The 26,110-nt window shown below is 40.2% G+C and overlaps 19 protein-coding genes and 1 non-coding gene across 20 annotated transcripts; 10 read left to right on the plus strand and 10 right to left on the minus strand.

Annotated features, from left to right (window-relative positions):
- Window positions 1-592: 592 nt before the first annotated feature.
- Window positions 593-1,168, minus strand: CDC42 (Rho family GTPase CDC42; the record flags this gene model as incomplete). Its single annotated transcript, XM_018134485.1, has 1 exon — window positions 593-1,168. One exon carries the CDS (start codon window positions 1,166-1,168, stop codon window positions 593-595), a length of 576 nt encoding a protein of 191 aa, XP_017989974.1.
- Window positions 1,169-1,811: 643 nt separating this feature from the next.
- GCD6 (translation initiation factor eIF2B catalytic subunit epsilon) lies at window positions 1,812-4,007 on the minus strand (the record flags this gene model as incomplete). The annotated part of the gene is made up of 1 exon (XM_018134486.1): window positions 1,812-4,007. One exon carries the CDS (start codon window positions 4,005-4,007, stop codon window positions 1,812-1,814), a length of 2,196 nt encoding a protein of 731 aa, XP_017989975.1.
- Window positions 4,008-4,195: 188 nt separating this feature from the next.
- AW171_hschr85051 lies at window positions 4,196-4,321 on the minus strand. The gene is made up of 2 exons: window positions 4,285-4,321; window positions 4,196-4,231 (listed from the first exon to the last, which is right to left on the minus strand). It is a non-coding gene; the product is annotated as a tRNA-Ile (tRNA).
- A 711-nt stretch (window positions 4,322-5,032) lies between these two features.
- AIM29 (Aim29p) lies at window positions 5,033-5,537 on the plus strand (the record flags this gene model as incomplete). The annotated part of the gene is made up of 2 exons (XM_018134487.1): window positions 5,033-5,090; window positions 5,152-5,537. The coding sequence occupies 2 exons, from the start codon at window positions 5,033-5,035 to the stop codon at window positions 5,535-5,537; spliced, it is 444 nt and encodes a 147-aa protein (XP_017989976.1).
- Window positions 5,538-5,589: 52 nt separating this feature from the next.
- On the minus strand, window positions 5,590-6,960 carry LPL1 (putative hydrolase; the record flags this gene model as incomplete). Its single annotated transcript, XM_018134488.1, has 1 exon — window positions 5,590-6,960. The coding sequence occupies one exon, from the start codon at window positions 6,958-6,960 to the stop codon at window positions 5,590-5,592; it is 1,371 nt and encodes a 456-aa protein (XP_017989977.1).
- Window positions 6,961-7,056: 96 nt separating this feature from the next.
- On the minus strand, window positions 7,057-7,824 carry SLD7 (Sld7p; the record flags this gene model as incomplete). The annotated part of the gene is made up of 1 exon (XM_018134489.1): window positions 7,057-7,824. One exon carries the CDS (start codon window positions 7,822-7,824, stop codon window positions 7,057-7,059), a length of 768 nt encoding a protein of 255 aa, XP_017989978.1.
- Window positions 7,825-8,040: 216 nt separating this feature from the next.
- On the plus strand, window positions 8,041-9,060 carry CKA2 (casein kinase 2 catalytic subunit CKA2; the record flags this gene model as incomplete). Its single annotated transcript, XM_018134490.1, has 1 exon — window positions 8,041-9,060. The coding sequence occupies one exon, from the start codon at window positions 8,041-8,043 to the stop codon at window positions 9,058-9,060; it is 1,020 nt and encodes a 339-aa protein (XP_017989979.1).
- Window positions 9,061-9,346: 286 nt separating this feature from the next.
- RPL3 (60S ribosomal protein uL3) lies at window positions 9,347-10,510 on the plus strand (the record flags this gene model as incomplete). The annotated part of the gene is made up of 1 exon (XM_018134491.1): window positions 9,347-10,510. One exon carries the CDS (start codon window positions 9,347-9,349, stop codon window positions 10,508-10,510), a length of 1,164 nt encoding a protein of 387 aa, XP_017989980.1.
- A 92-nt stretch (window positions 10,511-10,602) lies between these two features.
- Window positions 10,603-11,172, minus strand: YNG1 (Yng1p; the record flags this gene model as incomplete). Its single annotated transcript, XM_018134492.1, has 1 exon — window positions 10,603-11,172. One exon carries the CDS (start codon window positions 11,170-11,172, stop codon window positions 10,603-10,605), a length of 570 nt encoding a protein of 189 aa, XP_017989981.1.
- Window positions 11,173-12,189: 1,017 nt separating this feature from the next.
- GLN1 (glutamate--ammonia ligase) lies at window positions 12,190-13,302 on the plus strand (the record flags this gene model as incomplete). Its single annotated transcript, XM_018134493.1, has 1 exon — window positions 12,190-13,302. One exon carries the CDS (start codon window positions 12,190-12,192, stop codon window positions 13,300-13,302), a length of 1,113 nt encoding a protein of 370 aa, XP_017989982.1.
- A 520-nt stretch (window positions 13,303-13,822) lies between these two features.
- VMA13 (H(+)-transporting V1 sector ATPase subunit H) lies at window positions 13,823-15,247 on the plus strand (the record flags this gene model as incomplete). Its single annotated transcript, XM_018134494.1, has 1 exon — window positions 13,823-15,247. One exon carries the CDS (start codon window positions 13,823-13,825, stop codon window positions 15,245-15,247), a length of 1,425 nt encoding a protein of 474 aa, XP_017989983.1.
- Window positions 15,248-15,300: 53 nt separating this feature from the next.
- ACF4 (Acf4p) lies at window positions 15,301-16,086 on the minus strand (the record flags this gene model as incomplete). Its single annotated transcript, XM_018134495.1, has 1 exon — window positions 15,301-16,086. One exon carries the CDS (start codon window positions 16,084-16,086, stop codon window positions 15,301-15,303), a length of 786 nt encoding a protein of 261 aa, XP_017989984.1.
- Window positions 16,087-16,303: 217 nt separating this feature from the next.
- AW171_hschr85061 (uncharacterized protein) lies at window positions 16,304-17,584 on the plus strand (the record flags this gene model as incomplete). Its single annotated transcript, XM_018134496.1, has 1 exon — window positions 16,304-17,584. One exon carries the CDS (start codon window positions 16,304-16,306, stop codon window positions 17,582-17,584), a length of 1,281 nt encoding a protein of 426 aa, XP_017989985.1.
- Window positions 17,585-17,924: 340 nt separating this feature from the next.
- TMH11 (Tmh11p) lies at window positions 17,925-18,242 on the minus strand (the record flags this gene model as incomplete). Its single annotated transcript, XM_018134497.1, has 1 exon — window positions 17,925-18,242. One exon carries the CDS (start codon window positions 18,240-18,242, stop codon window positions 17,925-17,927), a length of 318 nt encoding a protein of 105 aa, XP_017989986.1.
- Window positions 18,243-18,475: 233 nt separating this feature from the next.
- On the plus strand, window positions 18,476-18,760 carry STE18 (Ste18p; the record flags this gene model as incomplete). The annotated part of the gene is made up of 1 exon (XM_018134498.1): window positions 18,476-18,760. One exon carries the CDS (start codon window positions 18,476-18,478, stop codon window positions 18,758-18,760), a length of 285 nt encoding a protein of 94 aa, XP_017989987.1.
- Window positions 18,761-18,811: 51 nt separating this feature from the next.
- ERV2 (flavin-linked sulfhydryl oxidase) lies at window positions 18,812-19,390 on the minus strand (the record flags this gene model as incomplete). The annotated part of the gene is made up of 1 exon (XM_018134499.1): window positions 18,812-19,390. One exon carries the CDS (start codon window positions 19,388-19,390, stop codon window positions 18,812-18,814), a length of 579 nt encoding a protein of 192 aa, XP_017989988.1.
- A 179-nt stretch (window positions 19,391-19,569) lies between these two features.
- On the plus strand, window positions 19,570-20,640 carry TIP41 (Tip41p; the record flags this gene model as incomplete). The annotated part of the gene is made up of 1 exon (XM_018134500.1): window positions 19,570-20,640. The coding sequence occupies one exon, from the start codon at window positions 19,570-19,572 to the stop codon at window positions 20,638-20,640; it is 1,071 nt and encodes a 356-aa protein (XP_017989989.1).
- A 47-nt stretch (window positions 20,641-20,687) lies between these two features.
- Window positions 20,688-21,572, minus strand: EMC2 (Emc2p; the record flags this gene model as incomplete). The annotated part of the gene is made up of 1 exon (XM_018134501.1): window positions 20,688-21,572. One exon carries the CDS (start codon window positions 21,570-21,572, stop codon window positions 20,688-20,690), a length of 885 nt encoding a protein of 294 aa, XP_017989990.1.
- A 268-nt stretch (window positions 21,573-21,840) lies between these two features.
- On the plus strand, window positions 21,841-23,064 carry TIF5 (translation initiation factor eIF5; the record flags this gene model as incomplete). Its single annotated transcript, XM_018134502.1, has 1 exon — window positions 21,841-23,064. The coding sequence occupies one exon, from the start codon at window positions 21,841-21,843 to the stop codon at window positions 23,062-23,064; it is 1,224 nt and encodes a 407-aa protein (XP_017989991.1).
- Window positions 23,065-23,553: 489 nt separating this feature from the next.
- On the plus strand, window positions 23,554-25,932 carry BIR1 (survivin; the record flags this gene model as incomplete). The annotated part of the gene is made up of 1 exon (XM_018134503.1): window positions 23,554-25,932. The coding sequence occupies one exon, from the start codon at window positions 23,554-23,556 to the stop codon at window positions 25,930-25,932; it is 2,379 nt and encodes a 792-aa protein (XP_017989992.1).
- Window positions 25,933-26,110: the final 178 nt, after the last annotated feature.

A 26,110-nucleotide genomic window follows, 5' to 3' on the forward strand; every position in this document is an offset into this window, starting at 1 on the left:
TGATTTATTAAAAGGATACAAGCTAAAGAGTTCCCAAAATAATAATATAAGTATGAAATATCTAGTTTTACTAGTATAGTTAAAAAACATCTAGTTTATAGGTCTTACTCAGGATAATGGCGCTATTGCACTTAAAATGTGATATTGCAACTCACCGAAATACGAAAATCGTTAAGGCCGAGGAGCTTTATCTGATAATTGACGTTTTAATTGGTGTTTGGTAAGGGTTATAGTAGCGTATTTGGTAAAGACCGACCTTGAAATATAAAATAGGGTTGTGTCAGGATTAGTGTAGTTGATAATAGTAATTGAAACATCAAAAAAAAATAAAATATACCAACGACATTAAAATTAAATAACAGAATAGGCTCCAATTGCATATTCTACTTGGTCATCCTATTCGTCTGTTCGCACACTCTTTTAACTTTTTTTCTCTTTTTTCTCTTCATTCTCTCTTTTCTGTTTGTCTCTTCTTTTCTTCTCTCCCACAGTTTCTTTTGGCTCTCGTTGTCTTAGTATTTCTCACAGGCTCGTGTTATGTTTTACAGTTTGGACTAGAAATACAAGGCATTATTCTAGTTCACCTTCAGCATCACAAGATAGTACATTTCTTGCTTTTTTTGATAACAGGAGGCTCGAGTGCTGCTACAATAGCTTCGTCAAAAACATTCTTCAACCCACGCTGTGTTAATGCAGAGCATTCGACGTACTTCACAGCCCTTAGCTCCCTGGCAAACTTTTCACCCTGTTCTGGAGTAATCGGGCGTAGCCTTTGCCGTTGTAGTTTCTCAATGACCATTTTATTCTCTCTTAAATCTATCTGAGTACCAACAATCAAACATGGGACACCGGGACAGTGATGATGTACCTCAGGGAACCACTTTTCCTTGACATTCTCAAAGGATGGTGGTGACACAACGCTAAAGCACACGAGAAAAACATCGGTAGATGGATAAGATAATGGTCTTAGTCTATCGTAGTCTTCTTGTCCAGCGGTATCAAACAACCCCAATGTATAAGGTTCATCTCCAATCATTACAGTAACCGCATAGTTGTCGAAAACGGTTGGTACGTAGTCGGCAGGAAATTGATTCGTAGTATACGAAATCAATAAACACGTCTTACCAACAGCACCATCACCTACAACAACACATTTTAATGTCTGCATGGTGTATAAAGTCCTTGAATCAACCAGACCAGTATTATTCGAAATTTATCTCGATAATAGAATCACTATATTGGTCTTTACTCAACACAATCAATGGTACACTAAAGGAAATTTGACAAAAAACAAAAAGTCTTCCTCTACTTATGTTATCCAGTATTCAGTAAAACTACAGTACCCAAAATTGTTTTTTTTTAATATGAAATTCCAATCAGTCAAAGGGGCACTATCTTTTGGACAATAGAAATATAGATTCTTGCTTGGTTTCGCTTTTGTATATTAAAAAATTTCAATAAAAGAACAAACCAATTGGATTGAAATAAACTATGGTGATTAGCAGTAAGCGATCTCTATATAAGATACTTCTGGTATATGAATAGCGTCTGGATGTGGTTTCTTTTAAATGACTATATTTCCATTTAGTTTATAGAAATCTCTTAGTTTCATCTGTATAAGTCTCCCTGAAATAATTTTGAAATTGGTACCGATTTTCGCGGCCAAAATTTTCTTATCGGTTATGGTCAGGGTAACTACATAAAGGGTTTTTGAAACTTTATACAGAATAATGAATGTAGTTACAAAAAGTGTCTAATATGTGTGTAACTATTCTATTACTATTGTGACTGTGTTTATAAAGGTAAATTGTTTAATCTTCTTCTATTTCATTGTCGGAGGATGCGTCAGAAGACTCTTCGTCGGCGTTCTTCAGCCATTCTACCCACTTGGCGGTAAGAGAGGTAACAGCGGCGTATTTAGGGTTTGAAGCGGTACTGTCCCACCATTCGTAGATGACATCTTCATCAACGATCTCTTGGTCATATAGACAGTTGTGAATGTTAAAAAGGATGAAATCTGATCTTTCAAAACCTTGGAGGAGAACTTGATTGGTTATGATATTCATGAGATCGATGCGCTCAGCAGTGTCGAAGACCTGCCTGTTAAATAAGGCGCCCCATTGATTGAATACCTTTAATACTGCATCTTTTGGACCTAGGGTTTGGGTGGTAATGAAGTGGTAAACACGCTTTAACATAGCAATGACAGTTGCATTTCTTACTTCATGGTATGTGACGTTCATGGACATTCGCAAAGTGTTTAGTTCCAAGAGGGCAGTGTCTATGTCGTGGTTATTTTCAATGGCTCTCTCAACAGTCGCAATGGCTTCTCTTTCAAAGTTCTCTTCTTCATCAGAGAGATCGGAGCCTTCCTCACGATCTGTGAAGAAGCTGGTAACGGACATGGTTCTCTTTTTCTTTGCTTTGGCGCTAGTTGAGCTGATGGAAGCGTCAGAAAGGTACAGTTCGTCCATACGGTAGCACAAGGTGTTAGTCCGTAAACCTTCGCCGTCTTCGGTATCATCTTCGTTATCTGAGACGTCACTTTCGAAAACATAGCCCACGCCGCCCTTTCCAACAAGATCTGTTGCCTTGGCATTGTAGCGAGTAGACGACGAAGAAGAAAGCTCAAACTCCCCATCATCATCACTGCCATATGTTTTAGTGTAGGTCGAGTTGACTTTTGGTGTGAGCTGGTTTGCGGCGATTCTAATACCGCTAGGAATGGTTTGGCCGTCAGCAATTACAACGCCGAACCCAATTACACATCCATCCTCTAAAGTGACGTCCTCGCCCAAAGTTGACTTAGATGCGACAATGGAGTGGTTTACAGATGTTCTGGCTTTGATAACTACGCCATCCCAGATGTAACTATTCACAATCTTAACATTGGCACCTATGTGACAATTTCTGCCAATGACAGAATTTATGATAAAGGTACCCTCACTGATAGTTGATCCTGAACCAATTGCTGTGCATTTTCCGATCTTACAGGATTGGGCTAAAATGACGTCTTTTTCTTTGTAGATATGCTTAGATTCGTATGAATAGGTCTGGTCCTCCAATAAATTGGCGTTTAGAACCAACGGGTAGCACCATCTTGCCAAGAAATCCTGTGAAATAGCATCGTAGGTTTGCCAACTTTCAGCTCTAGCAACATATTCGTCGGTAATATAAGTATATATATGCTTTTTCATTAGATCACTGGTCAAAACACCTTTAACAAAGTCCTTTCTGAGGTCCTGATAATCGAAGTTTTCTTGAAATATAGGAGGAACATGAGGAGAACAAATATCCACGTGGCAGTCAATTAAGTCGTTTCTTAAACTGAATTCTTCAACACTTTCTAAAAGTTCTGGATCTACATCAATAGCAGTCTTCTTTTTTGATGATGCTAAAGGAATTTCCTCATAGTACAGGCAACGGTCGTTGGACTTGTCTAGCATAAAGACAGCAGCTTCATGAGACCTGATTTTATGAAATTGAGTTGCTTTACTGAGACACATAGTTACGATATGTTCTTTATCCTCGGCTTTCTTTGCTTTGTGGAACTCTAGGGCCTTTCCAAGCTCCATATTAGTAACTAAATCACCACTAACCAGGATAAAATCGTTTGTAATTAAGCCACGGTTATCTAAATCTCTTAAAGCATCACCTACAGACCTAGATTCCGGTGACAATATAGTGGAAATCTTAAATGGAGACCACGGTAGATTCCATTTACAATTATCAACATATTCCTGGATTTGATCAGCATGAGAAGCACAGATAAGATAAACTTCATTAACACCAGACTTCGCTAACAATTCTAGAGTATATTCAATTAGTGGAATATTTGCTAATGGTAGTAAACATCTTGGTATTGTCTGCGTCAATGGCATAAATTTTGTATCAAAAGAATCCGTTAATACAACTGCTTGCAAACGTTCATCCTGAACCATATCGTTCTTTCTTCTCATAGTTACAGAGGCGGAGGAGTTTTTAGCCTTATTTTTTTTTGCTGCCATTTTATTATGCAAGGGAGGTAATACAAAAGCCCTGGAATAATGCTTTGGTCCTACTCTAAGTTAATATTCTCTTCACGGAAATAACCATCATCACCTCTTGTTCTTCTCTTGTTTTCTCATTGAATTAATTCAAAATAACTTTATGTTACCCGGCCTTTAAAGGCATCGGCTATAAAAAGAATAGAAAGTGCTCGAGGTGGGGTTCGAACCCACGACGGTCGCGTTGCTTTGTAACGCTGTGCTTGTTGCACAGAAGCTTCGGAAATCCGAATGCCACTATAAGCACGAAGCTCTAACCACTGAGCTACACGAGCATTTTCATGTCAGTGAATAAAATTTTGAGAATGATAATGCCAAAGTAGAAATTTTGCCTAATGTTAGATACAACTTTAGTAAATTATTTGCTTCAGAACCAGTTAATATAGAAGAAGTTAGTATGGAACTTGTAGTGGAGTACTGTAAAAGGTAGTTTATACAGTTAATATTCTATATCAAATTTTTCCTCTATAAGCAATTTTGTAATTTTAAAGCAGTAGCTCGTATTCATTATTTAAAGCTGTATGAACCATGAAAAAGTAGTAACTCTTGTAGTATTGATTAGTTAATTATCGTTTAACTATCCAGGAAGTGAATAGACACTATAAGTAAATTTACAATTAGAAACTGCCATTTCAATGCTTTCAATCTAATATTAATTAACAATTGTTATTTCACAAAATGGAGCACGTGAAGATGTTGTCTAACTTAACAGATGGTTAAGTAGTAGCTAAAGATAGTAATCAGATTTGTTAATATTTACTTACCCCAGAAAATCGTTAGAATTACAAACGGTTGGGTTGTACTGACTTTTGTCAGCATCATAAAACCCTTTACTTGAGACGCACCTGGCGAAACTGAATTATTTAAGCGATAACCATCAAATTCCGTCACGTGTTAATGTGTAAAATTCAATATTGAAAGTTTGGAAAAGATGAGTTAATGCACATCTTACTATTTTCTAATCGGTGAACAGAATAGTAGCAATTATGCCCGAGTTACTTGCTTCCGGTTCAGATGAGCCATTGATGAGCAATGTTAAACCATGTATGGAGAAAAATGTTTATAGTTTTGCTATATGAAGACGGTAACTAACAAATCTTACTAGTAACTAATGCTACTCTAACTATAAGAGTAATTAAATCTTTTCCATATAGAAATGTGAAGAGTTTTGTCTTGAGAGACTATAATTTAAGAAATAAAACTGCAAAGGATCTTTTCGAAGATGTTACCAATCACATCAATACTGCATCTGGATTTAAACCATTTCGTTCCGTGAAATACGATACTATTAAGATATATACCCATGCCCATGGATCTAAAACAGTGAATCTGGTAATAAATTTCGATCATGATGAAGATTGGTGTCTAAAAATAGAAGATGAGGTTAAAACTTTGGAAAAATATGGTATTAAGAACGAAACAGAATTGTCAATCTACAACCGGAACGAATATGAGGAATTCAAAGCTAATCCTGAAGAGAAGTGGTTATAATTGGCATAATATATGAATTAGTTTCATTAATTGAATTTCATGAATTTTTGCTTTATTTTTCGTCGGATCTGTACACAAGGTAGTGAACAAGTTGCGCTGCGAATTGAAGACCTGCAGAACTTGTGAAATGAGATCGAGTCAAGCCATTCCTTGCAATGATACCTTCATGTGCATTAGGTGCTTTGATATATATTGGTATCCTAATCCAGCTGAGTTTGTTAAGGTTCTGAACCATTGTAGTCCTCTTCGAGTCAAATGGCAACTTCGGGAAATGCTCCAATGGAATCTGATCTGTTGAATATTTTCTTATGAATTGTTCCCATGTTGTGTGATCCTTATCACTTGCAGTAGACGGTGTAGATTGTGTATTTAGGATTATTTTTTCATCAACTTTGTTTTCCTCGACATCTGAGATGGTATTTCTCTTAGAAAGCTTAGATCTGATAGTAGGTAGAATTTCACCTCTCGTAATATTGTTATGCAGCAATGTTGTAACTGTATAACTGTATATAGAACCAGCGATGCTTACGAAAAATACTGGGAAAATTATTAAAAAGATTAACACCATAATTGTCATCCTTGTTAGAGCTGCATACCAAGGGCGCTTCACCTTTGGTTTTTCCTGTTTGGGATCCAACATCTTCATATCAACTATTAGGGGAGAGCGTTCTAGGATACCATCTGTTGGCAAAGCTTTCTCAAATGTATACTTGATTTTATTATCAGTCTCAATGAATGGATCATAATTGGTAATATATGATGTGTAAAAGGCGACAGTGAAATCATTCCTTACATTCGCAATGCAAATACGATACTTAAACTGACCCAAAGTTTCAAGGAAGTGTGCTTCTGTCAACCGCACTAAAGTATCATCGTCTTCATTTTTAAGAAACAGTTGCCTACCACTTTGCCCAGATAAATGTGGCCCGATAATGTCCATGAATGACAGTGCAGCCTTCTTTGCAGGATGTGTTCTATCCTTTGGAAAATAGTACTGTACCCCCAGATGAGGTGTTGCAAACGTCATATAAATCGTGGGCTTTAAATGCCTAAATATTTCCCTGCATTCTGAGAACATTACACCTATCATAAACCGTGAGACTAAACCACCCATAGAGTAACCAATGAAGCTGATGCGATCGAACTTTTCTATACCATACAACGTCATAAAATCTAGTAATTCAATAATTAAATGGTATCCAACAACTTCAATCCCATGAAGTGTCTTAAAATAGCCCATTCCCTGTGGTATAAAATATACATTTTCGTCTTTATAATCAGTACTTGTGGAGAAAGCCATTTCTAGAGTATTTTTAATTGAGATCATATTCGTATGGTTACCCCATAACCCATGGATCAACACAAATAGGTGCTTCTTAGCATTTAAAGTCATGATGTTACGTTCAACTTTTGAGTCTCCCATAAAATGTGCGCGTTTGAAGTCAGCCAAATGATTCGGGCTTAAATGTTTTTTTACTGAGTGGAAAGGATGGAGAAGACCTATACACAAGCTCAACAATTATGAGCGGGTGAATAACTTAAGTAGGGTCTCCACGCAATCTTGTATCTTCTCTAGTCCTATCTCTTCTAGTTCCGCGATTTCTCGCCGAAAGGCAAACTCACTGGCCTCGTAAGTGAACTTATAGAGTTCATCGTAGTGCCTTTGATGGACATCTCGTAGTCTTAAGCCGCTAAGAATACATTGCGATAACATTGATGAAAACTTTCGCTTAAAATCACGCTGAAGTGCAAGAGTGCGAAGCTTCACGGATGATTCAGTACGTTTAAGCTGAGTGCGGCGGATTATAGAGTCGATATGTGTGACTGGCGAAGTGCTATTTGGCGAATGTAATGGAAGAGGCTTAGGGTCTACCATCTGAGCATCTAGTCGGCGCTTTAATGCAAGATCGAGTTCAAAGTAGGCTACATTAGCAGTCTTCTGATCCCGAGGATGTATGTAGAATATGAGATATTCCTTAGATGTACCAACCGCGGACACTTCTATAAGCAATGCCCTCGATTCACGTCTTTTGCGCATGAGTTTAGACCTAAAAAAAGCAGATGTTGTTGAACTATTGCTGTAGCATCGACCTTGATGAGTTTTACCTATCCAAAAGGGCAGTTTATTGATGTCTATACTGCCAATAAGTACGGCCGATGTCTTTACCACCTTGTCAGGAACCGGAGAACCATCTGGACACTTCTCCCATAACTGTACGTCACGGAGGACTATCTCATGCCCCACATCAAGCGTTAGAATGTACTTCTGAACCAAATCAGATGCCATTGCATGGTATTTAACTGGTGCTTGTTGTCTTTTACAGCAGAACATAATCACGTGTACTGGTATCTGGAACGAATTGAAAAAACTTTCCAAAAGGATAGCATATCGCGGACTAGTACAGAAGTCGGTAACACTGGGGCAGAAGAGGTCTGAGGAGTTCTTTACTAACTTGAGGGTCTCAAGGTTGATAATATATAGGAAGTTTGCTCTGGTGGTAACATGTCGCTACAATCATCTAGCTTAAATCAGAAAAGTTCACGAGTATATTCAGTAGCAAGAGTGTACCAGGATGCATGTACACAGAGACCAGAGGAATACTGGGACTATGAACAAGCAGTGAAGATAGACTGGGGTAAGATTAGCAACTATGAAATCATAAATAAGATAGGGCGCGGCAAATACTCTGAAGTTTTCCTAGGAAAAAGCGTCGTCAATGACCGTCGCTGCGTCATTAAGGTATTGAAACCCGTCAAAATGAAGAAGATCTACCGTGAGCTTAAGATATTAACTAACCTTACTGGGGGACCAAATGTCATCGGTCTGCTGGACATTGTCCAGGATCCTGGCTCCAAAATCCCGGCCTTAATCTTCGAAGAAGTAAAGAATGTCGACTTTCGCACACTCTACCCTACCTTCACACTCTCAGATATCCAGTACTACTTCATGCAGCTGTTAATTGCACTAGACTACTCTCACTCTATGGGAATCATGCACAGGGACGTTAAACCTCAAAATGTCATGATTGACCCTACAGAGCGCAAACTCCGTCTAATCGATTGGGGTCTTGCTGAATTCTACCATCCAGGTGTCGACTATAATGTCCGAGTTGCCTCGCGTTATCACAAAGGCCCCGAGCTGCTCGTAAACCTCAATCAATACGACTACTCACTAGACCTATGGTCTGTCGGCTGCATGCTTGCCGCCATAGTTTTCAAGAAGGAGCCTTTCTTTAAAGGCAGTACTAACCCTGACCAACTAGTCAAGATAGCCAAAGTCCTCGGCACAAAACAACTATTTGCCTACTTAAAGCATTACGGTCTTACGTTGCCTCATGAATATGACAATATCATGGGTGACTACGAAGCCAAGTCATGGAGTCACTTTATTACCAATGATACTCCTTTGGCAGTTTCAGAACTTGTTGATTTAATTGACAACTTGCTGCGTTACGATCATCAACAACGTTTAACGGCGAAAGAGGCAATGGCGCACGAATTCTTTAATAAGCAATATAATTAGGTTGCTGTCTAACTTTCTCAAGTCGTTTAGTATAGTCATGTTTAATGTTATACTCTGGAGGTAAGTACTCGCGCACTCCTGCCGCCTAGGGGAGCGCGATTTGCGCCATTACCCGGACTTTTAAAACAAAAAAGAAAAGATGAAAAATTTTCAAGATCTCAAAGTCGATGAACCTGAGCTGAGTTACAGCAGAATATAAAGAGAATATTATACGTAAAAATTTTTATTATATCTAATTGTTAGTGTTTCTTCTTTTATATCTCCATCGAAAACTATCACATCAAAGATGTCTCACAGAAAGTACGAAGCACCACGTCATGGTCATTTAGGTTTCTTGCCAAGAAAGAGAGCTGCCTCTATCAGAGGTAGAGTTAAGTCATTCCCTAAGGATGACAAGTCTAAGCCTGTTGCTTTGACTTCTTTCCTAGGTTACAAGGCTGGTATGACCACCATTGTCAGAGACTTGGACAGACCAGGTTCCAAGTTCCACAAGAGAGAAGTTGTTGAAGCAGTTTCTGTTGTTGACACTCCTCCAGTCGTCGTTGTCGGTGTTGTCGGTTACGTTGAGACTCCAAGAGGTTTGAGATCCTTGACTACTGTCTGGGCTGAGCACTTGTCTGACGAAGTCAAGAGAAGATTCTACAAGAACTGGTTCAAGTCCAAGAAGAAGGCTTTCACCAAGTACTCTGCTAAGTACGCTCAAGACGGTAACACTGTTGAGAGAGAATTGGCCAGAATCAAGAAGTACGCTTCTGTTGTCAGAGTTTTGGCTCACACCCAAATCAGAAAGACCCCATTGTCCCAAAAGAAGGCTCATTTGGCTGAGATCCAATTGAACGGTGGTTCTATCTCCGAAAAGGTCGACTGGGCTAGAGAGCACTTCGAAAAGACCGTCTCTGTTGACTCCGTCTTCGAGCAAAACGAGATGATCGATGTCGTTGCCGTCACCAAGGGTCACGGTTTCGAGGGTGTTACCCACAGATGGGGTACCAAGAAGTTGCCTAGAAAGACCCACAGAGGTTTGAGAAAGGTTGCTTGTATTGGTGCTTGGCATCCAGCCCACGTCATGTTCACCGTTGCCAGAGCAGGTCAAAACGGTTACCACCACAGAACCTCTATCAACCACAAGATCTACAGAATTGGTAAGGGTGGTGATGAAGGTAACGCTGCTACTGAGTTCGACAGAACCAAGAAGACTATCACCCCAATGGGTGGTTTCGTCCACTACGGTGCCGTCAACAACGACTACGTCATGGTTAAGGGTTCCATCCCAGGTACCAGAAAGAGAATTGTCACTTTGAGAAAGTCCTTGTACACCAACACCTCTAGAAAGGCTTTGGAAGAGGTCACCTTGAAGTGGATCGACACTGCTTCTAAGTTCGGTAAGGGTAGATTCCAAACCCCTGCTGAAAAGCACGCTTTCATGGGTACCTTGAAGAAGGACTTGTAAGCTCCCCACACTACTGGTGTTATTAGGTTTTTGTAGTTTATAGTTATTTACATGCTTTAAACCCCTATACCTTTCCTATACCATTTCTAAGCTTACAGCTTGCGTTTCTTGCTTCTTGACGCTTCTTTTCGGCATTTATCGCTGCAGTACCACTTGTCTCTGTCCCTGGGTGCCGCCGTTAATCCTACACAAGCGTAGTGGAACCACTCATATTCACATTTTTCATTATCGCAGGCGACCATTGGCCCATAAGATATATCCCTGCAGAAACAGTACCACTCTTCTTGCTCCGCTTGCTGCTTTACGGCCTTCGGGGACCGAACTGCCTGCTGCTTCTGGAGCAGATGGGATTTCTTCAAACTTATCCGGATCTTCAGCGGCTTTCGTCGAGGAGATCGTATAGCCGTCTGTGGCTGCGCTTCGACATAAGCCCCATACCGCTTGCTCACATCCACAAGTTCACGCAGATACCCACCTTCTTGCTCTAACCGCTTTCTGTGCAATTTCAACATCGTCGCCAGATATCGCGCTTCGTTAAGAGCATCCTTGGAACGCTGGCCACGCAGCTCCAAGCTCTGCATAGTCCATAGCGTCCGGATTATCTCGCATGGCAGATGGTCCAGCGTATTCAGAAAACTGTACCGTATATCTTCCATAGTCATTCACCCGGGACTAACACCTTTGATCGTTGCAAACTTCCATTCACACGTGTGCATTAAGTCCAGAAAAATGCATGTGTTACCCGGACTTCCTTATCGACGACATGTCCATATTTTTTGATGTCTATGTTTTGATCTCCCCTGATAACCTCGGTAGACATCTAAAAAAATGGACCCTTGTACTCATCCTGAAATGTTTCGCCCTATTTTTTGCTATAGGAGACATAGAAATGCCTTCAAACAATCTACATCAAGAATGAAGCCCACAACTACCCTACAGCGCACGGTCCAAGGCTATGGGTGCAACCCGTAGGGTACTAAACATTCTAGCATCTTGCGTCAGTTATAAACCATACTCCGCAATCATCGCTGTGAAACGCCCGTAATTTTGCGGATTTGCGGTCTATGGCTTTATGGATAGACCGCCGCTTACATAAATATCATGTCATTAAGTAATGTACTAAAAAGCCGCTTACAGTAGACCACAGCAAATTCAAGTTGCGAACGATAAGCGGATAGATCTAATTAGCCATCAGTCGACTGATAAACTTGTCGGTTTGTTTTTTTGAGGGGAAGGAACAATATGCCTGGGGAAGGCTATTCTTAGGTCCCTCGAAGGCCTTGCTATACAAAGGCTACAATTTTAAGGCTCAGTGTAAGGCTATACTTTTTAGAGTATTCGTATGAGAATTTAATTTTCTTTTTTAGTTAGTAATAAAGCACTATTTTAATTGATTCTTTTTTTATATTATTTTCATTTATATATATAAGATTATGGTTAAATAGAGCCATAAAAAAAACTCTGACACATTGTGTTAATTATCTATCTTAATATTTTCTTAATATTAAATTAAGAATATATTTGAAGAGTATTGAATCTCATTTACTTTGTCCTTCATTACCAAGTGGACTATACAACAGTTATTCTTTCTGTTAAAAATATTGTTACCCAATAGCTAGTTGTCTTATTTTTACCTAAAAAGGCTTTAACTAGTATTTTCACATATACACAAGATAAAGATGACTTCGGACGTGGTTGAAAAAACAGCGCTTCTACAGAAATACCTAGACTTGGACCAGAGAGGTGCCGTGATTGCGGAATATATTTGGATAGATTCTTCTGGTAATTTGCGCTCCAAAGGTAGAACTTTGCCAAAGAAAGTTGAGTCTGTTCAGGAGCTCCCCGAGTGGAATTTTGATGGATCATCGACAGGACAGGCGCCAGGTCATGATTCTGATGTTTATTTAAAACCTGTTGCCTTTTATCCTGATCCTATTCGCAAAGGTGACAATATTCTTGTATTATCTGAATGTTGGAACAGTGACGGTACGCCAAATAAGTTTAATCACCGTCACGAAGCCGCCAAGTTGTTTGAGGCGCACAAAAGTGCTGATATATGGTTTGGGCTTGAACAGGAGTATACTTTGTTTGATCTTCACGATAATGTTTATGGATGGCCAAAGGGTGGTTACCCTGCTCCACAGGGGCCTTACTACTGTGGTGTAGGTGCCGGAAAAGTGTTTGCCAGAGATGTCATCGAGGCGCACTATCGCGCATGCTTGTATGCCGGTTTGAAAATTTCCGGTATCAACGCAGAGGTGATGCCTTCTCAGTGGGAGTTCCAAGTTGGGCCATGTACTGGTATCGAGATGGGAGACCAGTTGTGGGTAGGCAGATACTTGTTGTCCCGTGTCGCAGAGGAATTCGGAGTTAAGGTGTCGTTGCATCCAAAACCATTAAAGGGTGACTGGAATGGGGCTGGATGCCACACCAACATCTCTACTGCTGCTATGAGACAGCCAGGTGGTATGAAGTACATTGAGGAGGCCATCGAGAAGCTTTCTATTAGACACAAAGAGCACATTAAACTATACGGCAGTGATAACGACCAACGCTTGACTGGCAACCACGAAACGGCATCGATGTCTACTTTCTCTTCTGGTGTGGCCAACAGAGGCGCTTCCATCAGAATTCCAAGGTCTGTCAGCAAGGAAGGCTACGGTTACTTTGAGGACCGTAGACCTGCTTCAAATATTGATCCATATTTGGTGACAGGAATTATCTGTGAGACCATCTGTGGCGCCATAGATAATGCGGACATGTTCAAGGAATTTGAAAGAGAATCATCCTGAGTTCCTTTTCTAAAAAAAAAAAACTCTACCAGAACATAAATCATCTAGTTCTTCCACGCGTACTTGCTAGTGCATTATACTGCGTTGGTAGTCGTTCACAGATGGTGTCTCTCTGTAGAAGATGTCACTTTATTTTTTAGGTATGGGAAAAGCAAAAGGTCAGAAATTTCTCTTTACAGCCTGGCTTACGGCAATTGGTTTATTCTATTTGCTTGCATGCTTATATAGAGATGCTATTGATATGTATAAGTAAAAAGACGTATATCAGACCGGTTATATCTGAACTTTTGTATATGATTTATTAAATACGGCCTTGTTAATGTCATAGAATTTCATTACCCGGACTTCGATAAGAAACTTTAACCCGAAAAGCTTAAAGGAGTTGAACAGGAAATATGGGTTTCCGAAAGGCCACTACACAACAGCTGGTTAAATTAAAGGTATTCTTGTATAATATTTTTCCTCTGAAGTGCCATTCTATCTTCCATACGAAAGCTATTGTTGCTTTTAATAGCTAAGAATGTCTTCAAAGGATAGGGTTCCAAGAATTGTATTAGATAGTTCATACTTTCATGATATAAGAAATACGATTGGGTCAAAGCCTGTTGCTTGGGAAGCTTTAATAAGGGTAGCTGATTTAAATGAAGAAGATGCAAATATAGCCAAAGAACTTGATGCTGTATTGATCAAACATAGTACGTTTGTTACAGGTAATGAATTGTCCATTGAAGATTCGGTTGCTTCATTGTTGAATCTTTTGGTAACCTGTTCAAATCAAGATGCGAAAAGAGCTGTCATTAACTTGATAGTTGAATTGTTGACAAATAGTAAATTTTGTGAGGAGACTGTAAGATATTTTCAGAAGCGGCCAGAAGCTGTTGGGATGGTCTACGAGAGTACATTGGGTAGTTATAATTTGGATGAACAGGCAGTTTTGGTTTCTGTTTTTATGGTAGTATCTCTATTGATTCAGGACGGGTTACACCAGGAGGCATTGGTCGAGAAACTAATGCGCAGTGAGTTATTTCTTGGTATTTTAAGGAACGAATCGCGACTTGATACGTGTTATATCGGGCTCAGATTGTTGCAAGAATTGACATCTGTTAAGCAGTATAGACATGTTATTTGGAAGCAGAACTTTGAATTTATGCCCACGCTTTTCCAGCTTATCGACAACGCCTTAGACGCGAAGTCTCCTACTCGCGTGGCAACCCCTAACAGTAATAATGTTGGTATTCAGTCACAGTACTATTCATTGTTAATTATTTGGTTGCTAACGTTTGAACCTGCAATTGCATCGGATTTAACCCGTAGCTACTTGACCGAATTCTTAAAATTATTGAAGTTGGTCAAGATAACCATTAAAGAAAAGATTACGCGATCTTCAATTGCAATCATATTGAACTGTGTTGATCCCCAGGTAAAGGGCCACAAGACTGTTATCAAGAACATATTACTCTTGGGCTCCGGTCTCTCTATTTTCCAGCAGTTGGGCGAACGTAAGTACAGTGATGATGAGTTGAGAGAAGATCTAGCAAAGTTACGTGGCATTTTGGAGTCTGAATACCAGGAATTGACTTCTTTCGATGAATACGTTGCGGAGTTGGACTCAAAGCTATTGATGTGGTCTCCACCCCACATCGACAACTCTTTCTGGTCTGAGAACTGCCACCGGTTTAAAGAAGATAACTGGAAGCTTTTCAAACAATTGTTAGAGGTTCTAAAGGACTACGATATGTCCCAAGACTCCAAGCATAACGTTGCCGTACAGGTCGCGCTAAACGATATTACGCATATAGTAGAATTAGAGCCCGAATGCGTTGACGTATTGGGCAAGTTAAACGCCAAGGTTATTATCATGGAATTATTGAACCATCCGGATTCGAAAGTCAAATACGAAGCATTGAAAGCCACACAAGCCTTTGTTGCCAACACCTTTAAATGAGTAATAGATATAAAATGGCGTCCGGCCACCTAACAGTCATGTCTTATTTACTATTATAAATTCCTGAAACCAAGCCTTTTGTATGTATCTTTAGGTACTGACGCAAATTTATGATCTACTTCTTCTATAGGGATCTCCTCATCAGAATCATATTCATATTTATCACTTAAGTGGAACCGGTTCAGATCTTTTCTACCTTCATCAAAATCATTTTCCTCTTCGCCATCGAAACTAAATTCCTGGAAACGAGTTTTCATTTTATTCAAAAAACCGGAAACACCTTTATTATTACCAACAGTAGATGGCTTAGGTGCACTTTCCTCAGCCTTAGCTGAATGTGCGGAATTCATGTCGCTGAAAAGATTGCTTATAAACTTCTGACTTTTGACCACAGCGGGACTGCTATCTATCGACTGAAGCTTCTTCTGTATTAATGTCTTAAAATCTTGAGTAGGTTCATTATGCTCACTCCTCTTCGGGGTGTCTCTCGAGCGTCCTACATGCCGCACGACTGCCTCTTCTAATTCCTTCAACTCTGCCTCTGCCTGAGCTAATTGGGATTTAAGTTCTTGAATGTGATGCTTTTTGGTAGCTAACTTATGCAGAAGTTTATCTGGCATAGGCAAGTCTTCGTTCACACCAGGGCTTAACGAAGCACTGTATCTGTTATTTTTTACCTGCAATGCTAGGTTAACATTCATGCCTCTTTTAGGAGTACTCGGAACAGATTTCACCTCTTCTGCTGGTTCACCATTGTCGCTATGCTTTGGTACCGCCAGCTCCAGATTTTCTTGGTCATCTACACTGGACAATTTGTCAGAGTCTGCACTGTTGCTCATCACACACCGTTGACAGACTAACACTAAGCTAACTTCACGAGATTAGATATATACTATCAGCACCCAACTTCACTAAAAGGGCATACAAAAAAGTAAACAGATTTTAAAACCAACATAATTGCATCGCCAGAAAAAAACAATCATTAAAGGAAAAAGTCGTAAACTAACTATAATCAACTAACATCTCGTTTATCATAATAAAATTCGTCGAGCAAGAATGCAATCTATTAGAGCATGTTTTGAGCTAAAAACACCTAATCAGAATCTTATAGATTTCATACTATATGACCAAAAACCCTTCAAATATTCTTTTACTCCGTCTAATAATGCCCAGCTGGATGATTTCATAAAAAAGACAATTAGTTTAAAAGCATTCGCAAACAAATCTGAAACAACACCGGAGTTATTTGATCTCGCTTATGAACAGTTATGTGCCCTTAATAGGATCGCTCGCTCGGAATCAGATTGGATAGTGTACGCTTTGTACCGTTGTGCTCTACAACTTTACCAAATTGCTGTCAAGCTTGATACTTCAGCCAAGAATGAGGATAATAATAAACCCACGAGCACATCAATTAATGCCATTAGTAATCCCTCGTTATTTTACCAAAAGGGTGACCTTCGTCAGGATAATTTTTTAACAGTATGTGCTAGGGTCATTAACTCGTCATTAACTATCTGCCTTCAAGATCGTGACCTAAGTGCGTCGAATAAACGTCACGGCGCATATTTTTTTGGCATTATTATGTTCAAGATTTTCAACCGCCTACGTGCATACGAACTGCTCAACCATATAGTGAACGTTCTAGAATCTCGGTCTGACCGTTTGCCCCCAGATGAAGCTTTTGGCAACCGTAGAGCACTTACAGTAGCATACAGTTATTACCTTGGCCGCTATTATACATGTCGTAAAAAGAACTACGAAAAAGCACTTCAATGGTTAGAACTTGCATTTAAAAATAGTCATTCAAAATGTAGCCGCCAACGAGAGCAGATACTGGTTTATTTACTTCCAGTTGCCTTCCTAAAGAGACGAAGGTTCCCTACTAAGAAATTACTAGACTCCTGGGACGCCAAATCAACCGGTCTAGATTATAAGTCAATATTTACTGCAGTTCTCAACGGAAATCTTTCTCAACTGGACCTAATTATTGAATCTTCTAAACTTTCCTTACTGCAGCGTGGTCTGTACTTAACTTTTTCCGAATTGAAGCCATATGCCACGCTGCGGCTCGTCCGTGCGGCCTGGGTGGCTGTGGATTGTAAATGGCAAGTGCCCACGCACGTGATTGCCACGGCGATTAAAATTAAATGTTCCGCCCCACACCCACATCCCGATGACATGATGTCACAAGAAAATCTAGATAAGGAAGAACAGCTTGACCGTACCGAATGCCAAGTGGCGGGGCTTATCTCCCAAGGGCTCATTAGGGGATATCTGTCCCACGGAAACAGGGTACTAGTACTAAGCCGGACAGTTCCATTTCCTTGTAATTAGTGGACCCTTCCCTACTAAGTCACACACGTCGCGGATATTCGTCCGCAACTTGTATATAAACATTTGACTTTGTAAATGGTCAGGGTTTAAGAATATTCACAGAAAGTAACTACAAATTTAATGGCTTTTCTAGTACTTACAGCAGATATTACAAGGCCTTTCATAGTCCCTTCTCTCCCGCCCGTGTCTTCTTCGCACGAACATTTAAAGCGCTTAGACGCTGGCACCACACATTTTATGCCAGGAGCTCGACGAGACAGTGGATCCTCCGAACCGGGTAACAGTTGATTGGCTTTGGGTCAGGTTTTTAGGTTATAATTACATAAGTCCACTACATATTTTAAATGAAATCATGTCTACTTACACGAAACCCGTAATATGCGACACCTACTGCACCTAATACACTTAGCACAATCGGAACGGGTTTAGCGAATCGGGATGGAATTCCGCGCAAAAGCCCTGCCGTGAGCATCACCGCACTCGCACTGAGCGCAATTGCTGAGCTCTTGGCATCATTTTCTTTTGCTATGTATCCGGAATACGCAAACGTACCTCCGATAATCAACCCTGCTGCAAGCGAGGGGATCGAGCGTTTACGAGCGTACCCGAAAGTACCTCCAGCAGCTGTAAGAGTAGCTAGAATCCAAGCTGGTTCCATTTTGTTTGCTATTTGTTCTCTTGCAGCCTACTTGAAACAATTCGACTTTTTTCTGCGTTATATAGCACCCTAAAGCCGGGTAACCATGCAGACTGACTTAAAAATTATGTATGCCCAACGGCGCCCCTGGCTAGCGTATAGGGATCTCAATCTAGAAAAGATTTTGGGACAAATACTGTATATGGTACTAGCAAATCTGCTTCAATTGCCAATAGTACTGACCTGAGGCCAAAATGTCAGATCTACAGAAATTACCCCCTAAAATCCAATACTTGAAACTAAAGCGTACAACGGAACTTAATAATAAACTCAGAAAAGAACTAGCAAGGGAAAGAATCACAGCTTCAAATGCCTGTTTAAAATTAATAGAATATACGTCGACTACGAAAGACTATGCAATACCTGAAGTCTGGGGTTATATGAAACCTGGTGAAAATCATTTTCGTGATACCGGCAGACTTAAATACAATAGGGGTGATAAGTCAGGTAAAGATATGACTTGTTGTATAATTATGTAGTATTTATTCCCTGTGATTGACAATAAGAAAAAATAATAATAATATTAGTACTTACCCATGTTGCTTTTCTTCGATGATCGTCGTAATTCGTTCGAAATCAGTCTCTTCATCGTCTTCTTCTCCTGAACAGCCGCAGTCATAGTCTTCTAATATCGTACTGCAGTCATATATAGGTTTTTTAAGGCTCTCGTTCACGATGTTGTGCACGTGACATCCCCAAGTTGCGGCCGCAATTCTGCTGGAAGTTTGAGGAGGATTGGATGCTAGGATCTCGAGAAAGTGCTCCGAACACTGGCCGCAGGGGTATAGTTGAGCGAAGAGAGTTATGAGGGAGTGTAATTTTTCTGATTGCTCAGGACTTGGGGTTTTTGGAAAACGCGCTAGTAGTGTATGAAAGTATTTCCAAGATGCCCTACCAAGTTCCTGCCTAGCATCGTCGTCTGGTAACTCAGGCATTATAGGGGCGTTTTTGGTCTTTCCAGTGCTTTTGCTTTTATCTGGGGAAAGCACTGTGAGTGGTGGGTCATTTGGAATGGTATATGAGAGTTGATGCCCGGAAAAGAAGTAGAGAAAGCCTATAAGAAATAATGACAGCCCCACAGCAACTATTCTCTGCTTGGAGGTTTTCATTATTGGCTAAATGCTGTAGTTTGTAGTGTTTTGTGTATTGTTATAAGGCTGCCGTAGATGTCTCTTCTCACGTTTGTTAATAAAGCGCTAAAAGTTTAATACATGAAGGGGTGCGTGAATGCCGTGCACGAGGAAGGAAATTCCACAGCAGGCTTACACGGAGTGCAGAGTGATAGATTATGGAGCGAAGAAAGCCTGCAAGTGGATTTGAAGCCATGGAGGTCCAAGGAGCACGAGAGATGCACTCTAGGTTGGTACAGGCCAGAAGGCCTGGTGATTCTGCCTCGCAAGCCTTTACTGTTTCTACTGGAAGGATACCGTTAACCAGGCCTCCGCAACCCCTGAATAAGCACAGCTGTGATCACATGAGGCACCGCGGCCAAAATCCCAATAATCCGCTATGTGCACAGTGTGGGACTGTCATTATTCCAGCTCCTAGGGCGAGTATGCCATTTGAAGATGCGCCATCTATATCTATACTTGATTGGACTATCACCACTCGAAAGAGGCCAATCTTGAATTCCCAGGAACTCCAGGACTGGGATTCCAAGCTACAGGGCCTAATGCTACCTGAAATGATATTCGGAAATAACTATGTTCGCGTGCGGAATGAGAAACACAACTGGGCGCTTGAATTTAACGCTTTAGAGGCCTTAAAACTAGTGAAACTAGAGGACTGCGGGATTCGTGTATCGTATGCTCACAAGTGGATAAGGAGTAAACGCACAAGGCAGCATGAATCTCCTGACTTGGATGAAACCTCCTTGGATATCTCTCAACAGTATGATTGGACTTACACTACGGATTACAAGGGCACTGTCACCGGCGCGGAACTAGTGAAAGATGATTGTGCCGAATTGCCACTAGAGAAGCTGTCGAGGCCAGACCCCATTCTTTTTTACGACGATATGATCTTATTCGAGGATGAGCTTGCTGACAATGGCATCAGTGTCCTGAATGTAAAAGTACGGGTTATGAATGAATGCATGCTGATTCTAAGTAGGTTCTTCCTAAGGGTTGACGATGTTTTGTTCCGTATTATGGATACGAGGGTTTATGTTGAATTTGACTCTAATAAGGTGATAAGAGAGTTTAAACAGTACGAAAGCGACTACAAGTCAGTTTTGAACATGCATAAAGTGTCCACCAATAATCATGACATCAAGGCGGGTATGAGAGATAGCAATTGGGTCGTCAAGAACCTTAAGTTGGTTAAGCGAGAAAGTGATGTTTTAAACTTTGCCAATTAGAATAAAAGATAAGTACGAAGAGGCCGTCTATTTACAGTTAAATATTACTAAACAACACTCTTCTTCCCAACAGTACCACGGAGAGAATCTAGAATAAACCTCGCCGTTTCAATATCCTGGGGATTACCTGTCAACTCTATCTCCTTCAATTTACGACAGCTTAGATCGGAAAGTTCACGCTTCTTAAGTTTGTCGCTAATTACAGCAATAAATGACCAGGCCTTTAGACATGTCTCTGAAAGTTCTACAGCACGTAGGCAATTATCTAGGGCCTCTTGTAGAACGACTTTATTCAACTTTTTGCCGCAAGTGGCGCTATAGTACAGAACTTCACCCAGCTTAGCAAATACATTGTATGCGAAGGGTGCTATCACTATTACCTCTTCTAAACAGTAAGCTGCCTTATCGAATTGGCCTATAGAGCTGTACTCGCTCGCAAGAGCCCACCATAGTTCGCCATCCAGAGGGAACTTTTCTAACAGAGACAACATCTTTCCAATATAAACTTCTTGAGATAATGTAGCACGCTCTATTGCGAGGATCTTTTTCTCTATAAAAAGGTAGTCCGCAGAGTCAGTGTCGAACTCCAGCACCTCGTCCCGCAGGCGCTTCAAATATGTAACCGCTTTCAAATCTCCCTCTGTAATCTGTAATAACGTCGCCTTCATGACGTGCATCTTAGGTGAATTCTCACCAAGACGGTCTGATATGCGTCGATATACAACTTCTGCTTCGATATCATCATTAACCAAAACCTTTAAGTAGAATAACATCTCACAAAGCGACATAAAGTCGACCTCAGACAACTTTGGATCTCCTAATTTTAGATAGTTATCCAGTTCCTTGTGTAATTGCACTGTTTCATCAGCTGGAAGAGTCACATATTGGTGGGTAATGCACAATGCCAAGAAACGCGCCCTAATATGATCCATAATGCAATTTTGAACAGCTTTGTCTCTGCTATCTTCCTAGTTGACTGCCATAATGTCATCATTTATCTCTAACATGAAAAGAACATACCCTTGCACGTGATATTTGCCACGTGATATCAACTATCAGTATTCACGAAGGTAAGTGTTTGAAAATTTTATTACTTCGTGATGAATAACGCTGAGTTACGAAAAACGATTAATAATGTATTAATTGGAGTCTACTACATACTACCGTTTGCTTTAGTTAACCCAGAAATAACTAGTTAAAATGTCCATCAATATTTGCAGAGATAACAATGATCCTTTCTACCGTTATAAAATGCCTCCCATTCAGGCTAAGGTTGAAGGTAAAGGTAATGGTATTAAAACAGCAGTATTAAATGCTGCCGATGTCGCCCGTGCTTTAAACAGACCTGTTGCATATATCATCAAGTATTTTGGTTTTGAATTGGGTGCTCAGACGTCTATTTCGGTTGACAAAGATCGTTATTTGGTAAATGGTGCTCACCAACCTTCAAAATTGCAAGATGTGCTAGATGGTTTCATTACCAAGTTTGTGCTGTGTGGTAGCTGTAAAAACCCAGAAACTGAGATCAACATTACTAAGGGAGAAGACTTGGCTAGGGATTGTAAAGCTTGTGGTCAGCGGACGCTGATGGAATTGAGACATAAATTGTCATCATTTATCTTGAAAAACCCTCCTGACTCTATGAAGGATGGTTCCAGGAAGAAGAAGAAGGCTGCTACTGCTTCTGCTAACGTTCGTGGTGGTGGTGTGTCTATATCTGATATTGCTCAAGGTAAGTCACAAGCGGAAGTTGGAGATTTAGAAGAAGGTGCCTTCTCGGACAACGATGAGTTGGCCCGTCAAATCAACGCTGCAGCATCAAGCCTAGAGCAAATCGAGGTTAAAGATGACGAATGGGCAGTGGATATGTCAGAGGAAGCTGTTCGCGCCAGAGCCAAGGAAATTCAAGGCGATGACGTCGCTGTTGTTAGATACACCGTTTTGGAGGAATTCGGCGAATGGCTTCTATCGGAATCTGTAGATGAGAAAGAGAAACTTCCAAATGACGTTGAAATATACAAGAAGGCAGCAGAAATGGATCTCCTACAGGATGCCAAGATCGCATGCGTTTTGGGCCAAGTCCTCTTCGACGAGAACATTGTTGAGCAGATTCCAGAACATACCCAGCTCTTACAGAAGCTATTTATTAACGAAGATTTTGAAAAGCAATTTTTGGGTGGTATAGAAAGATTCTTGGGTCTTGACAAACCAGAACTGATCCCAACCTTACCTAAAATTTTGGTGACCCTGTACAATGAAGACATAGTCTCCGAAGAACAAATTATAAGCTTCGGCAGCAAATGCTCTAAGAGATTCGTTCCTAAAGACGTTTCAAAGAAAGTCCGTAGAGCTGCGAAACCATTCATCACCTGGTTAGAAAATGCTGAAAGCGAAGACGACGAGTCCGATGGAGAAAGCGATTAGAGTAATTCATTCCCACCCAAGCTGATCAGAAAAACCTAATTTGATCTCATAGAATGTACATTATTTTTAGCCATATGTATACATACTGGGTATTGCCACCGTTGTTTTGCATACAATGATATTAGACGTCAATACGCCGTGCACTCGTTTTAATTTTGGTTGCAAGACAATTCCACAAAATAAACACTATATATACATATGACGCATATAAGACAGCTAGACTACAGTAAGCGCTAATATGGAACTTAAAAAGATCAGAAGACACCTCTTAAAGTATTCGACACGCTTTTCGTGTTGCCGTATTATAGTCATTATGATTTAATTAGAATCAACTGTTTTTAAAAATTGAACCTCAACTTTAATAAAGGACCAAAACATAACAGAGTACAATAATTACACTGCTTTTGGTTAAGTTGGTGGAGTTTCATACCGTTGTAACGTGTTTAGGAATAATATTCTTTTTAGTTTGCTTTTGGTAATAGTTCCATAATGCAGGATAAAGACCTTAAGGATGATCATGCTCCAATAGGTGATAATAATAGAGGACAAGTACCTAAAAAGCGTGGTAGGCCTAAGAAAAGTATTAGTAAGCAACCAATTGCATCTGGATATTTTGATGTTAAGGATATGCTTGGTAATAAGGTCTCTATTGGTGAGTTGAAAAGTGGATTAGAAGATCGCGAACGTGACATAGGTGAGGGAGTAAAGAAACCCCGTGGACGACCAAGAATTCATCCTGTTGAAGAAAATAGGGCTGTTAAACCTCGTAGTACGGTTAAAAAAGACGTTAGCTCTGTTATTTTGCCAGCTAGTGATGGTATTGTAGATAACAGTGAACTTCCCGGTATGCCTGCCGGAATGTCTGGAAAACGGGGTCCTGGTCGACCTAGAAAGGTTCCATTGCAGAATGAAATGGCGGAAGATGCCAACAAAGTTAAAAGGAAACCAGGTAGACCTCGGAAGCTGGCAATCAAAGATGTTTCTACGGAATCGGAGATCAAGACAAAGAGGGGCCCTGGAAGGCCCAGAAAAACGATTGCAGACGAGAGCAATAATGTTGAGGTTGAAGGAAAAAGACGTCCTGGTAGACCCCGAAAATACCAATTTGATACGTCTGCGGACTCAGTAAGTGGTGATACTAAGACTAGTAGGATACCCTACACTACGGAAAAGAGCACGCGTGAAGATGATGTATTGGCGCGTGTTTCAGTTAAAGACGTAGGAGAGGAGATGTTAAATAGAAGTCAACTTGAGGGCAGTAAACCTATGAAGCAAAATAATTCAATTTCCAATGAAAATTTTACCATTGCCAAGAGTCACCCCAACAGCAGCCATTTTGCTGGTAGTGATCAGGGAAGTGAACATGAACTATCAAGAAGTTCCTTTGAAGATGGCAGTAAAGAAAAGTCTTCTCCAGAAGACAACACTGGTAATATAACAGACCAAGATTATAAGCAGGAGAAACGTCGAAGGTCTTCTGCTTCAGATGTTTCTGACGTCTCAGATATTGAAGATTCGCCAAAATCCGTTGTAGATCCTACATTCTCTGCTGGGGAGGATGCAAAAAACATTCGAGCATCTAGTAGTACATCAAATGAAGGAACTGGAGAAAGTTCGAAGGGAATATACCATTCTAATGATCTTCAAAAGAGTGTTACACCCTCTTATACGGCCAAGAAGAAAAGAAGGTTAAAGAGGACGGGAGCGGTTACTGACTTTGTACCTTCTGAAGGTAGTAGTATAAGGAATAGATCATCCACTTCAGATATTTCCAATAAAAGCATTGTTGTTGATTTCACAAAGAATAGGGCGAACTCTCCCGGACAAAACTCAAAGTCTGCTGGCCTTGCCTCAAGAAATACAATATTAGACGACAGTTATGATACTTTCGATTTCAGCAACCATGGAAATAGTGGTTTCATTATCCCTCCAGAAGCTTTCAAGTCCCCTAGGAAATCGAAAACTATTGTTGCGTCTGACACGAACAAAAAAGCTAGCAGTATTTTGGGTGTTCTTAAAAACACTGCTCAGTCATTACAGCAGCTGGGAAGAACTGAAAGACACATATCCATTGGAAGGCCAACTAGCAAGCTGGATACAATTGATACCAATGTTGAACTGAGTGAGGACGACAGTGACTACGAGCCTGAAAACTCCTCGCCAGTGAATAGCCTTCGACGATCGTCTGACCTTAGGCAACGCCAAAAGCTGCATAATATCATAAATAATCCAGTAGAAAGGGATACTTCGGAAACGTCATTTGGTAAATTAGCATCAAGAGAGGGTTTGCAGGGATCATGCAAACCACCACCTGCAAACGGTGTAGAAGTGAAACCGTTATCACATGAATGTTCTATAATCGAGAAATTAAATGATAAGAATGATATAATCTTAGACTCCTTACATTTAGACGATCATGGAACCCCGGAACCTTCAATTATTAGCAACGGGACATCTTATAGCTTATTGGCAAGCATGGTTCCTGCAGAGCCATTTCATAATCTTCCTACATGGTCGCCTTTTCCGTCCTCCAATTTCAGTAATTTGGATAAGGATCGCAGGTTACTCAGTACGTTTCTTCATGGTCTATTGAATTACATCAATGTGAATGAGGCTACTTTAAGTACTGATATTGACGGAAATCTCAACTATTTTATCCAACAAATGCCAAGTAAGGAGCTTGAAATGACCTTTTCGGATTGGTTGGATTATAAAGTAGATGAATTGAAAGACGAGTATGTCAACGAGATTGAAAAGAAGAAGGGACTTTTGTTAAAGAAATTTGAAGCCTCTGTAGAAAAGGTAAAGAACATAACAGACAGCAAGATTTTACTTCAACTTGCTGAAAGGTTTGGAATTAACTATTAGTCTTTATGAACTTTCATTTATGTTTAACTATCAGTTAATATATAATTTCAATGTAACTATATCCAAATAAACATGAAGTAAAGATCAATAATAGTTTAAAAGCCTGTTTTAAACGTCTGTACTTACGTGATATATGCAATTTATACAATTAGAAAAACGAGGAAATTTATTAAAAAAA

The sequence above is a fragment of the Eremothecium sinecaudum genome, chromosome VIII (assembly GCF_001548555.1).
Source record: "Eremothecium sinecaudum strain ATCC 58844 chromosome VIII, complete sequence".
Taxonomy (NCBI): Eukaryota; Fungi; Ascomycota; class Saccharomycetes; order Saccharomycetales; family Saccharomycetaceae; genus Eremothecium; species Eremothecium sinecaudum.